This window comes from Pyrgilauda ruficollis, unplaced genomic scaffold (assembly GCF_017590135.1).
Source record: "Pyrgilauda ruficollis isolate IOZ18807 unplaced genomic scaffold, ASM1759013v1 scaffold150, whole genome shotgun sequence".
In the NCBI taxonomy this organism is placed as follows: Eukaryota; Metazoa; Chordata; class Aves; order Passeriformes; family Passeridae; genus Pyrgilauda; species Pyrgilauda ruficollis.
The window spans coordinates 800,600-814,070 of record NW_024513655.1 but is presented as its reverse complement, the minus strand read 5'-3'; the positions used below and the strand labels follow the sequence as shown (position 1 = coordinate 814,070).

General features: G+C 42.4%; 1 protein-coding gene across 1 annotated transcript in view; it reads left to right on the top strand.

Annotated features, from left to right (window-relative positions):
- MYO5B (myosin VB) overlaps positions 1–9,617 on the top strand; it is a 119,468-nt gene extending 109,851 nt beyond the window's left edge. Inside the window, exons 34-41 of the mRNA XM_041461684.1 lie at positions 923–1,066; positions 2,163–2,314; positions 2,648–2,737; positions 4,804–4,954; positions 5,709–5,988; positions 6,553–6,727; positions 7,727–7,807; positions 8,570–9,617. Coding sequence (XP_041317618.1) covers positions 923–1,066; positions 2,163–2,314; positions 2,648–2,737; positions 4,804–4,954; positions 5,709–5,988; positions 6,553–6,727; positions 7,727–7,807; positions 8,570–8,722 — 1,226 coding nt within the window. The 3' untranslated portion in view covers positions 8,723–9,617. The remainder of the gene's footprint in view (positions 1–922; positions 1,067–2,162; positions 2,315–2,647; positions 2,738–4,803; positions 4,955–5,708; positions 5,989–6,552; positions 6,728–7,726; positions 7,808–8,569) is intronic.
- Positions 9,618–13,471: the final 3,854 nt, after the last annotated feature.

Genomic DNA, 13,471 nt, shown 5'->3' with positions numbered 1-13,471 from the left:
TTTTTTTGGTTTGTTGTTTTTTTTTCTCTTTTTCTTTCTATGAAAGTAAGATTTTGCTTGTTCTGGCACTGAACTAGCAGCAGGCTGAGCTGACACTGACCCGTGCCAGGGTTTGGAGGATATTTAAGGAAACTTTTTTGCTGTCATTGCAGTCAATGCAGTGACCCAGGCAGAGATACAAAAAGGAGCCCAGTGACCAGCAGGAAAATGCTCTGATCTGTCAGTTTTGAAGGGGGAATTATAACTCTTTAGTACCAAATTGTGTATGTATATTCTACTTAATGAGAAATCATCTTAAATGTGGCATCTGTGTTGTATAGAAAGCACTTCCTGTTTTCTGGAGAAGCCGTGATTAATCAGAGAGCCCCATTCTCATGAGTTAATTTCTGGAAACCAGGCATTAAGTGAAATTAAGCTGAATAACTGGAGGGTTTCCACGGCTCGCCCAGCTGCTCTCTGTCAGTGTGATTTGCATGCTGCTTGCTGCAGTATTTGCATTCTGGTCTCTTCTGCTTTATTACACTTCAGCAGTGTGCCACTGTGGTTTGCAGCTTTGCAGGCAGACAGAAGATGCCATTCTTAGGGATTTTGCATTGCCTGCCTGCTTCTTGCCTGGCTCTGTGAAAATCATTCACTAGGGTTGCTATCTTCTAGCCTGTGGTCTCTTGGAAAATAAAAAATGGCTTCATTTTTTCCTCTTCTGAGTTCAAGTTTTGTACTTTTTCCTTCATCCAGAGTCAAAACTCTGTGGACTGGTAATCCAGGACCTGATTGTTCATGTTTTTATAAGTCTGTCAAAGCTGATGACATTATTGGGAATTCAATATATAACTTTTTGACTTGCACTAAGGCTAGTGGAGGGCCCGAATAGTTGTTGATTTCCAGGTGCCAGCCAGGTGTTGATAACATTTTCTCTTCACAGCATCCCAGACAATGGTTCCAGTGGAGAGGAGGCCACGCGAGCGGAACATGCAGGTTGCTGTCCAGAGGAAGGAGAAGGATTTTCAGGGCATGCTGGAATATTACAAAGAAGATGAGCCGCTCCTCATCCGAAACCTCATTACAGGTGGGGAACTTGCTCTGCTTCTCTGCCTGGCTGCTCCCTCTCATTGTAGACTTGAGATTAGAAAGTTAAGGTAGACAAATAGATCTTCTGAATCCCTTCTGGGGCTGCATGTCTGTGGTGATGGCAGTTTGGGTAGGTAAAGTGGTGCTGCACTAAGCAGATAGACCAGCATGGACACGATCCCTTGGGGATAGCAAAAAATGGGAAACGCAAAGCAAGGCTACAGTTTTTAGAGCAGGCAGTAACTTGCTGAGCTTCATATGAGGTGATAGATGGGGGAGGGTGTGGCAGAAGGACAGACCCCTGGGGTCTGGCACAGCAGTGGAACAAAGGTAACTCGGTTTATGAGGCAAAAACAGACAACAGATAATGAACTTGTGAGCTCTTCTGCGCTGCACAGGCTGGTCAGAGTTGCTGCAGCATCCCCTCACTCAGTGCTGTTTCAGAAGTCAGGCTTCCCTGGCAAGGTGTTGGTATTCACTACAACTCTAACCCCAGTAGAGCCTAGTGAGGATCCAGAAAGTGTTCACAGAGCAGTGCTAGCCTATTGCTGTGGGCACTGAACTTCCCCTAATCAGACAAGCTTGTTCTTTAGAGGTTCCAAATGCCCACAGCTGCCATTAGGATTCCGTATCTTGAGGGAAGGAGTGATTTAATGTGTCATCAATTCAGGCAGAGGATTTACTGTGCCAGGTATTCCTGAAAGCTTCAGGGAGCTGTACTGAGGTGGTTTGTGTGCTGCTGGGGTAGGGTTTTACAGGGTAGAGGAGCTCTGGCTCCACTGTGCGTCCATAAGGAGAAATGGGGTGTTGTCACAAGCCTCAGTGCAGGCAGGGCTGCCCTCCCAAGCCTGAGTGCTGAGGGTCTGGGGCAGGTCCCTCTGTCCTGCAGCTGAACCTCTGGCTCTGTGTCTACTCTGCAGAGGGGGATGCAAGTTGCAGAGCCAAAATATCATTTTTCCCAGGGCTGAGGGGAGAGGGGTTTGCCTGGGTACACTCCAGCTCTGGCGTTCTCTGCTTCACTTGTCAGTTGGGAAAATTTAAGTTTGCTTTTTTTTTGTGAAATCTTTCATTTTTTAAATTGTAATATCTTCCAGATCTCAAGCCCCAGGCAGTGTCTGCTACTGTTCCCTGCCTTCCTGCTTACATCCTGTACATGTGCATCAGACATGCAGATTACATCAATGATGACCAGAAGGTGCACTCCTTGCTCACCTCCACCATCAACGGCGTTAAGAAAGTGCTGAAGGCAGGTGTCCCTTTGCTCTTGTCTTGGGGCTGAGGGGCTGTCAGATGGTAATAACCATGTCCAAGAGTGTGACACTCAGCTCTCACAGTGATTTTCAAGGCAATTTGCTCTTAGAGCCTCCCTTTTTAGAAGAGCAAGGAGAATTGTGATCTTAGCAATGAGGTTAAAAAAAAAAAAATGTTTGCAGGGAAGAACAGCTAATATTGCCCAGCTGCAGAGGGGAAGCTGCCTGATTATGGGTGGGGAAACTCAAAATTGGTTAGTTTTGTGATGCCATCACCCCCCACTGAAAGGGAGGGTGGGATCTCACGTGTTTTGACTTTGTCTCTGCAGAAGCACCAGGATGACTTTGAGATGACGTCGTTCTGGCTGGCCAACACCTGCCGCCTGCTGCACTGCCTGAAGCAGTACAGTGGGGAAGAGGTGAGAGCTGGGCCGGGGCTGCATCCCTGAGGGACCATCCTGCCTCCCCCTGGCACCAGGGGCTTCCCTCTGGCTGTGGGATGGGGCTGCTCTGACTGCCCTCCTTGGCTAATCCGGGAATAGCACAGCAGTGCTATAATCTGGATACAGCACAGCTTGCTGTTCCTGGAAAAGCTCCTAAAAGCACAGAAGGGTTTGGGTTGGAAAGGGACCTTAAATCCTGTCTCGTTCCACCCCCTGCCATGGGCAGGGACACCTTCCCCTGTCCCAGGCTGCTCCAAGCCCCATCCAGCCTGGCCTTGGGCACTGCCAGGGATCCAGGGACAGCCACAGCTGCTCTGGGCACCCTGTGCCAGGGCCTGCCCACCCTGCCAGCCAGCAATTCCTGCCCAAGATCCCCAAATCTGTGCCTGCCCTGTGGCAGTGGCAGCCATTGCCTGTGTGCTGTCCCTGCAGGCCTTGTCCCCAGTCCCTGTGCAGCTCTCCTGGAGCCCCTGGAGGCCCTGGCAGGGGCTCTGAGGTGTCCCTGGAGCCTTCTCTTGTGCAGGGGAACAGCCCCAGCTGGGCCAGCCTCCCTGTGATCTTTCTGGGGGGCCATTTTGAAGGTTGTTCTGGTTTTAGTTGGTCCCACAGCTTTTCATTAAACAATATTTCATAGCTTGGAATAAGTTTTATTAAAGATGATCCCTTTCAAAAGAAAGGGATTATCACAGTTCTACAACATTGCACACTGGCATCCTTATAGCTGTGTATTCTGCATATTAAAATTTTCAACAGACCCAAATACTGTTATTTTTTTTAGTCTTTAGATATTTCTTTAGATATATTGAGCATTCAATCTGAAAAAAAAATCATAGAATTAAATTAACTATTCAGGTCATTCAAAAGATAATGGTTTGTGTGTGAAACCTCAGCACTGAGTTTTGAAGATTTAAAATTAAAAGTTAAATTAAAAATATTTCAGAGAATACTTACTAGCAGTTGTGCTCTTGTTTGCCCTCTTCTGTCTGGATAATAATACTGCATTTAAAGAAAATCCTCTCCAGAAAACCAGCTGGGTTAAAACACAGTCATAAATTTTATGTTCTTTGCCATGATTTACTGTGTTAAATGAACTAGCTGTTCGCAAATTCCATTGGAAATTTTTGCAAAATATAGAGGGGAGAAATACTTCACAGCAGTTTTCAAGATACTGTTACCTTTAGATTTAAATCTGGCCTATTTTTAAGAAAAGGCTTAAAAGAAAACCCCAACCCACATGCAGTCCTGTCAGGTGAAAAGCATGGTGCTTTATGATTAGTCAGGAAAATGGGGAAATTGTGAAATCAACTCAAATTGAAAATACGTGTTGTATTTTTGCATTTTGCCAGTCAGCAACCAACAAAAACAGCTTCATAGTTTTCATTTTCACACCAAGTAAGACCATGTGAACAGGCAATTAAAGGATCTGTGTTAATTAAAACATCTCATTGGCTTCCACCACTAAAACTGGTATTAATATCTGACCCCAGAACTGAGGGCTTACAGCAGCCAAATGCAGGATTATAGATCAGCTGTATCAGCAAAAGACAGGCAACAAATTCAGTTATTTCAGGAGATTTATGAATTTCAGAACAATTTAAAATGTTGTCAAAGCAGCATGTAACATGCAGTTGTAATTTTTTCTTCAATTTTCCAGAATCATAATTTAAAAATATTTTGTTTCCCATAAACAGTTGGAACTTAAAGGGATAAGCTAAAAAGGTAGATTCAGAGGGCCTAAGACGTAATTTTCTACTCCTATATATGTTGCAGTTAATACAAATGTGCAGATCCTTACTAAGGATGAAATGAAAAACTGGTAGTTTAATGATTTTCTTCAAAAGGTAGTTCTCTAGTAATAATTTATGAACAAATGCCTAGGTAATTGAAAGGTGATTTTTGAGTTTTGATCTTTTCTGTAATGTACTTTGGTAACATATTTTGGTATGCTGTACTGTAGGGGTGCAGGGGGGGTTAATGCAGTGGTTTGGATGGACTGTCAGTGGGTGGGATAATGAGCCTGGGTGTTTCCATCTCCTGTTCAGGGTTTCATGACCCAAAACACGGCGAAGCAGAATGAGCACTGCCTGAAGAACTTCGACCTGACCGAGTACCGCCAGGTGCTGGGCCACCTCTCCATCCAGATCTACCAGCAGCTCATCAACATTGCAGAGGGCATCCTGCAGCCCATGACTGGTGAGCCCACAGCTGCCCTTCAGATGGGTGTTTCTTGGCCCAGATTATCTGTTTTCCAGACCTTTGCACAGTGACAGCATGACCCAGAGAGTTTTTATCTTCCCTCATGGTAGGAGCTAATAGGGATGAGGGTTTTTTTCCCTCCCACTCCAGAAGTTATCTCTTTTATTTCTGTTGGGGAGGCAGTGGAAGAGGTGCGGTTTGTGTTGGTGGGTCTGCTTTCTCCTCCAGACCAGGTTTGTGGTAAATCTTTTTATGGATGGAAATGTACATTATAAGAGAGGAGAGGACTGGGAAGAGGAAAAAGACTCATAAAGACCTTGTTTTTGAGGGTGTGTGAGAAGGTATGAGAGGAGTTATCTCTTCAGCCAAATCCCTGAGGATTCATCTGAGGAATGCCCCGTCCCTGGAAGTGTCCCAGGCCAGGTTGGACAGGGCTTGGAGCAACCTGGGATGGTAGAAGGTGTCCCTGCCCATGGCAGGAGTGTTTGACCTAAATAGCCTTTAAGGTCTCTACCAAACCAAAATCTTGCATAGTTCTATGATATTTGTGTGTTTTTAAACTATTTTGTATTATCAGAGTAAGGCAGCATTCATGGATCTGTCCTGCTGTCGGTTCTCGCAGCGTCCATGGTGCTGCATCACTGAGACTGATACGTGTTCATTGCAGCCCTTGGAGGGAGGGATCAGTTCTTCCCTCTAGTGACAATAGATTGATGCAGGCTTTTTAGCCCATTTCCTCCCCTCTTTTCAGTGTCTGCTGTGTTGGAAAATGAGAGTATCCAAGGGCTTTCCAGTGTCAAACCGGTGGGCTACAGGAAATACTCCTCCAATGCGGGTGACAGCTCGTACAGCTTGGATGAAATGATTCGCCAGCTGAACACATTCCACAGCATCATGTGTGACCAGGGCCTGGACCCAGAGATCATCCAGCAGGTGTTCAAGCAGCTCTTCTACATGATCAACGCCATCGCCCTGAACAACCTCCTGCTGAGGAAGGATGTCTGCTCGTGGAGCACGGGCATGCAGCTGAGGTGGGGCTGGGGCTTGGGGCAGGGCTCTGCCTGCTTAGGGAAATTTTGTTAATGTTATAAGTTGGTGGAAAATAGGAAAATAAAGTGCACTTCTCAGTGCAAATTAGTTAAATCTTCCTTTTGCTACCATCTCCCCTTTCCCATGCTGGATCTTTCTGTGTTCCCCTTGAGGCCAGTGGGCACAGCAAAAGCATTTTCTGTGTAGATATTCTCAAAGGTATCTGGGTACCTTGCAGGATCTTGTTAGCATTTAAAAGCTGGTTAGAAGTTTCATTTTAATTGTTGAAACTTGGAGGAACCTGAATACTGTAGAAAAGCACCTCCCTTGTGTTGTTTGGCTGTTACATGGTTCATCTCTTTGTAAGGTACTTGGAGTATGCATTTTACTCTGAGTTGTTGAGTACTAAGCTTTGGTCTGATTGTCTCTTGCTGCGTGTATCACAAATATACATCACAAAAAGCCACATACACCAGCACTGCAACATACCTTGAGCCCCAAACAGGAGTTTTGAAGATGCTGCTTTTTACCTCTCAGCTCACATTTTGTCTCGGTTGCTTATCCAGGTTTAACATCAGTCAGCTGGAGGAATGGCTGCGTGGGAAGAATCTTCAGCAGAGTGGAGCAGCACAAACTTTGGAGCCCTTGATTCAGGCAGCGCAGCTCCTGCAGCTGAAGAAGAAAACCTCAGAGGATGCTGAGGCCATCTGCTCCTTGTGCACGTCGCTCACGACCCAGCAGGTAGGGAGCAGGGCAGGGGTTTACAGCACAGGTAGTTGAGGAGTGGGAAAGGGTGGTCTCCTGCTGCCAGCTTTTCAGTGTGCCATTCCTTCAGTGGGCACAGCTTGTGCTTTTCAGGACTGATGTTACATCTTGGCCCCTCCCAGAGGTGGTCACAGTGGTGGCCCCTCTCTTACAGTGCCACTGATGGCACTGGAGCTCCAGAAATGTGCTAAAATGAAACCCAGCCCCGAGGAGTTTGATGTGTAAGTCAGATCCTTGGCATTTTAAACCTGCCTAGCACTAATGGCAATTCTGCTCTCTCTGAGGCCTGTCTTCTGCAGCTTTCCCAAAATCCACTGATTTTAAGGATTCCCACACCTATTGTCTTTTGCCAGCTCTTAAACTGGCTGTGTCTGCAGGATGCCCACCAAGGATTCCTCTTTGGGGCTGGAGGTTTGGAAGTACCAACCTAGGCTGCCTGGATATGACCTTGAACTTTGAGACTTCATTCCAGGAGGATATAAACTCACATTTTTTACTGCTGGATTGCCTGTCCTTAATTTGATACTATTGTAGGAAGGGAGAAGTGGGAGGTGTTAGCTGATTTCCAGTGGTTCTTGGAGAGCCTTTCTAATATACCTGCATCACCCTGTCCTGAACATGCATTTTTGAGAAAAGCTGAGGGGAGGAGTGGGAGTGAGGGAGCATCAAGAGAAGTATTGTAGAGGTGACATCAGAAGTCATCCATGTCACCATGTGCCAGCCCTGTATAAATCTGTTGTCCAAGTCTGTTGCCAGTTTACAGATGTTTCCATAAGTGATTATGACAGGTCTATAGGATCTTGCAATACCTTACAGCAGGCAAAGAAAAACACCAGGGTGATATTTCTGCTGCTTCTTTTCTCTGTTTTATCATGGCAGACTTGTTGTGGCCATATCATGACAACCTGCTGCTGGTGCTTTGTGTTCTGGAGAAGCTGGTTTCTCACGATTGTAACCATGTTTTCTTTTTAACAGATTGTAAAGATACTCAATCTCTACACTCCTGTGAATGAGTTTGAAGAACGTGTGACTGTAGCTTTCATACGAAACATACAGGTAAATTTAAAAGGCTGTCAATTGGAGGGCACAAATGATATCTCTGTAGTTCTAGTGACATCTGTATTACATCACTGCTAACCCGGGCATTTTATAAAAGGCATGCTGCTGCAGGTTGTCCTGAATTCAGTGCTCTGTGTGTGCACACACACTTACAGCACACAGCTGCAGGGGTAACCAGGCTGTTAATCACAGAGGGCAATAAGCACCCAAATCCCAAGCTCAGCTAATTCAGCTCTTCAGTAGCAACGCGACTGAGGATTAAGGTTGCAGGAGTCAACAAAGTGTTGGTGAAATCGAGTTACTTCTGAGATAGGAGGTAGAAATTGGCGACTGAAGGAAAAATAAACAAATTAAAGCCAAACACCTTTTAATGCTCACAGGGAGCAGGGAGGAAAAGGAAGGGCATGTGTTCAGCTACCCCCATATCACTATGGCTGAGCAGCTGAATCAAAGGTGGTCTGCTGGTGTCATGTACTCCTGGTTTTGCCAAGGGGGTCATCTTGTTTTCAGGCCCTGTACCTTTGTGGTCATGTAGAAAATGTAACCGCGTTCTCCTGAAGCAGTGTTTCCTACAGTCTGTAAATTCCTGTAAATACTTGCACAGAATGAAAGGTGCTGCAGAAGAAAACAAAATAGTTCTCACTGTTTTCTGCAGTATCCGTAAAATGATGCACATTCTCAAACCTTTGGTGGTGTTAAACACAACAAGAAAAGGCAACAAGTGATGCTAAATTTGTTTTCTTCTCCCACACCCAACAGAAGCAGTTGCAAGAACGGAATGACCCTCCACAGCTGCTGTTAGACTTCAAGCACATGTTCCCAGTTCTGTTCCCCTTCAACCCATCTGCCATCACCATGGACTCCATTCATCTCCCTGCTTCTCTCAACTTGGATTTTCTCAATAAAGTCTGAAGAAAGTAGTATTAAACTCACCTCTCACCAGAGAGTCTCCCAGAGACTTCCAGCAACAAAAGAAAAAAATCATAAAAAGAGCTCTTTAAATATGGACCAAACAGGCTTATGGAAGAACCAGTACACAATAACAAATGGATGCTAAAATGTACACTAAAAAAGACACTGGTCTGTATGTGATTTTTTTTTTTTTTGGTAATTTGCATCTAAGAAATAAGGATACTTGAAAAATAGATTTATTTTTTACTTCTTGATTTCATGTTGACATAGTTCAAAGCCCATAGTCATCTCCAAAAGCCAGGAAGTGGGAGACAGCTTATTTTGATTTTCATAAGTGTCTATGACAAAAACAAAATTTGAGACACTTGTGCTGCCTTGAAGGATGTGTCATTTGTCTAGTAGCAGGTGGTCTTGTGTGTATGAATAGCAGAACATGCAGTTCTGCCTTCAGTTCTTGCTAGTAACTGCATTCATAATAGTGAATTGAAAAGGTAAATTGCAGAAGGTATGTATTTATCTCATCATAAAGGTAAAAGGTCTGGGATGGTGCTTGTTTCCACTAATATGGAATCTGTCACAAATTGTATGTTTGAGAAATGCTGTTGCTCCTTCTAAATATATTCAGTGCATCTGCTTAATGGAATTTAGATAAATTGGCAGGAATTTGTTCCATTGGACTTTCTTGCATTACCAAATTTACGTTAGTAAAGGTTTTGTCCTAGTGAAATAATCATGATGCAAAAGACTGCCTTAAGCCTTCTGCTTCTAGTATAGCATCCTCCTTATCCCTACTGTTGGCTTTCCTTGTGCTCTCGAGTGTCAAACACTTTCATCCAGTGGCTGCCAAGGTTCTTGTACCTCTTACATGGCCAGTGTCAGAATGCCATGCACAGATCATGCTAGGGAACCCACTTTAATCATCCAGCCCTACCTGTGTTCAGTGGGTTAATCCTAGCTGTAGCTGTCCATGGCAAAACTCCATTCAGTTCAGTAGCCATCCAGAATGTTAAGAATCATGCAAATACACAGCTTGGATAAATGAAGAATATTTTAAAAAATTTAAAATTTCTAAAAGAGATGAAATGTTTTAACATACACAAAAAAAAAAAAAAAAAAAAAAAAAAAAACAAACCAAAAAAACCCAAACCAAAACCAAACAACAAAACAAAACAAACAAAAAACAACATCAAAACCAAACCAAACCAAAACAAAAAAAGCTGTCAGGTAGTATGTTAGAAATGTAAGCCATTTCTTTAAGAGTTAACCCAAACTACAACAACCTTAAATGAATAATTGCTTTCAATTCAGATTCTGTTAGGGTTTTTTTTAAATCAGACTTATAAACTAAGCCAAACCAACCCTCTGACCTCAGCACACAGACGCTGAAGGAGAGCAGCCGTTGGTTTTTCTTTGCTCCTTGGCAGCACACGCTGAGCTCTCGGTGATGCTGGGCAGGAAAGGAGGTGGGTGGGTTCCCCAGGGTCGGTGCTGCTCCACGACTGCCCAGCGTGGGATGCTTCTGCCACAGCACAACGTGCCAAACTGCAGGCAGGATGTGTGGCTGCCAGCATTCTGCCCTTTCCACTCCCACAATGGTCTTGTTTAAATCAGTCTCAACTCACCTGCTTTTGCGGCTCCTTCTGTGGTCCGCAGCTCCGTCATGACTAAAAGCTTTCTAAGAAAAATCCACTCTCTCCATCTGACTCTTTGTAGCTGGTGTAAATCCAAACAGCAAATTTATGACCAGGTAGGCTGTCTGCTCAGAGACTGAAAGCAGAATGTGAAGCTTCTCGGAGATACACAACTCCTGTCTGCTGCAGTTTCCTTTCTAGGCAAGGAGCATGTTGTGATTTAGACATCATGTACATAATCGGTGTATATACAAACTGCAGTAGTCCTGTATGTACTATATATGTATATGACTATCCAAAAAAGCACATTTTAAAAGAAACTGTTGAGTGCTGTGCAGAGTTATAGCGCTCTGTGCCAGTGGGTAAATACCTTGACTCAAACTGAGACTATAGTTCAGAGCAACTGTTACCACTGAAGGACAGACTTCCGGCTAAAAAGTAATTTTTTCCCCCTTAACTATCACCCATCAAATTACAGATATTTTGCTTGTAAAGAGCCAGGGTTTTCTCCAAACTGCAGTCCTTGGGCACTCACCTCTGCTGTGTCTTCAGTAGTGCCTTCATCTCCCCTGGCTATACAATGAGGGTAATGCCACCAGTCTGCTGCCCGTGCCCAGCAAGCCCTGCCACCCACTCACCCACAATATCTATTTATTTTCACCTACCTCTTTTCGCAATGAATGTCCTTGCAGTGCTCTGAATTTTGTTAGTTGTCGCCTCTCCTTTCTTTCCACTCTCCAACAGTCGTCATGGTTTAAGAATTAATAATTCAAAGCAGGATTCAGCCTTTCTGTAAGGTGGTTTAAACAGAGAGCTGTTGCTCAGGATTCTTGTTAGGTCAGCAGTTTCAGGCAGTTCGGTCTCTACCTCTTTCTGATGTAAATTATTTGGAGTACAATTCCCAACGCATTGATTAAACCTATGCTTATCACTCAGACTAAGTGACAGGTTGCTGCAGAATCCTCTTCTGCGGTGGCTTTGTTGCTGATTACCACTGTAAAATGTGCTTAATGGTCTTCTAGGGGATAATGGTATTTCACTGGCACTTTCAGAATTGTAATTTATATGTTCTTTCTTAAAAACTCTTAGTATGTGTAGATGGGAACTGGGATTTAACATCTTGATCTGTGATCACGTAGTTTATCCACTGAGATCCATCTGGAAGAGAACTCTGTATGAAATACCTTTAATATATGTTATCTTTTCTTTTAGCACTTTTAAAAATTTGTATTTAAATGTTAATTTAGTTAAATTGCTATGCTCAAGCATGCCTTCTTTCCTCAGATTTACACTTCTTTATTTAAAAAGCAAAATGAACACAAAGCATGGCTTAGAGAAAGCTGGCTCTTCTACAGATCTATCTTTATTTCTAAATATTGATTATTATGTTTAGCATTTTCCCACTCTGTGCCTTCAGCTGTTTAACTCAACCACTCTTTCTCTGAAATAAGCATTAAAACAGTGGAATATTTTTATTATTCTGTCATAGAAAAAGTTGTCTATGGATATAAAAACCTACTCATAAAACCTTACATTGAGGAGGTCTGCAAAAACTCTTTGAAGTTCTTGGGGAAAAAAACCCCAAACAATAGTGACCCATGGTGATTTTTGCAAATATGATGGCTTATATCTCAGAAAAGCACTATTGGGAATAAAATAAAATAAATTAAACCATCAAAATGCCCAAATCACCAGCATTACAGAACCAACACTTCAAATATGAGTTGAGGCATTTGCTGGCTGACCTACAAGAAGCATCCAGGACAATGTCCATGTTTTTCACCAGAAAGTTCCTTTTCTTCATACTTTTTTTTTCTTTTTTTTTCTTTTTTTTTTTTTTTTAATTGCCATTTTGTAGCTGAGGTTGCTTATCTTATCTGATAAAGCTGCTGTAGGTGACTGTAGAAAAAGAACATTAGACCTCAAGACTGAATTTTTGCAATCCTACATTACAAACATTTTTTTTGCTCATGCAGTTTATTCCACTGGATCTACAAGAATTTCTTAATGTTTGTGAAACAGTACCAAAGTGTGGGCATGTTTTAAGCACAGTGGCTGCTTTTCATCACCCTGCAACTTGAGCACTGAAGTTTTGCAGGACATGATTCCTTGTTTGTGTGGTTTGCAAAAGGTACAAATGGTACAAAATCTGTATAAAAGGTACAAATGAAAAAGCTACACAATGGCTGTTTTCCTCTATTTTCAATAGTAAATGAATAAAATTGTGCAAACTTATTCTTTCAGACCATTAACTGAAAAATTAGCATTTTATCATTGCATATAAATAGAACCTAATTAAAATGAATTGCATGAACTTCCATAAAGCTTTTTCCTCAAACCTTATTGATTCACATATATATTACAGTCATAAATTGATCTTTTTTTTTTTTTTTTTTTTTTTTTTTTTTTTTTTTTTCTGAAAGAAATTGTAGCAAGGTAGATGTTAAGTAAAACAATCCACAAGACATAACCCTGATGAGTATCCAAATTATTTCAAGGTGTGAATGCCAGTGGACAAAGACTTTCAAATTAATTTGAAATCAGAAGAAAAGAAGTATATTAAAAAAGTGCTACTATATTGAAATCTTTGGGGATATTTTTATTTTATTTTTTGTGGTGTGAAGTGTCATTACTTTAAGGAGCAGAAGGTATAGCTGCTGTCAAAGTTGAATGATATACATGAGTGAATACTGTAGATGAAATACTACTGCTTATAAAATATTTTTCCATTTTGAACAAATCTGTAAACTACACCTTTGTTTTTAAGAAAATGCTTGTAATAGTCACTGTAATATTCAGCTGGGGATAAAAAAAATTTGTGAAATAAAACACTTTTGAAGAAATTGTGGCTCTTGGTCAAAAATGGGAATGCAAAAAATAACCCCTTTCAATATATACTTCCATCCAATAGAAACATTTCTAAGTAGTTTATAAACAGAAATTAGGAGAATCACTTTTACTTATGACACTGGAGGTTTTAGAAGTTATAACTTGATTTCAGAGGTGCTGAAATATTGGCAGCTAATTAGAAACTCACAGAGTGTGGAGTGTTATGGCCCTGAAAGCCATTGTAAATGAGTGGAGAAAAGGAGAGGAAATGCCACCCGTTGTACATGTG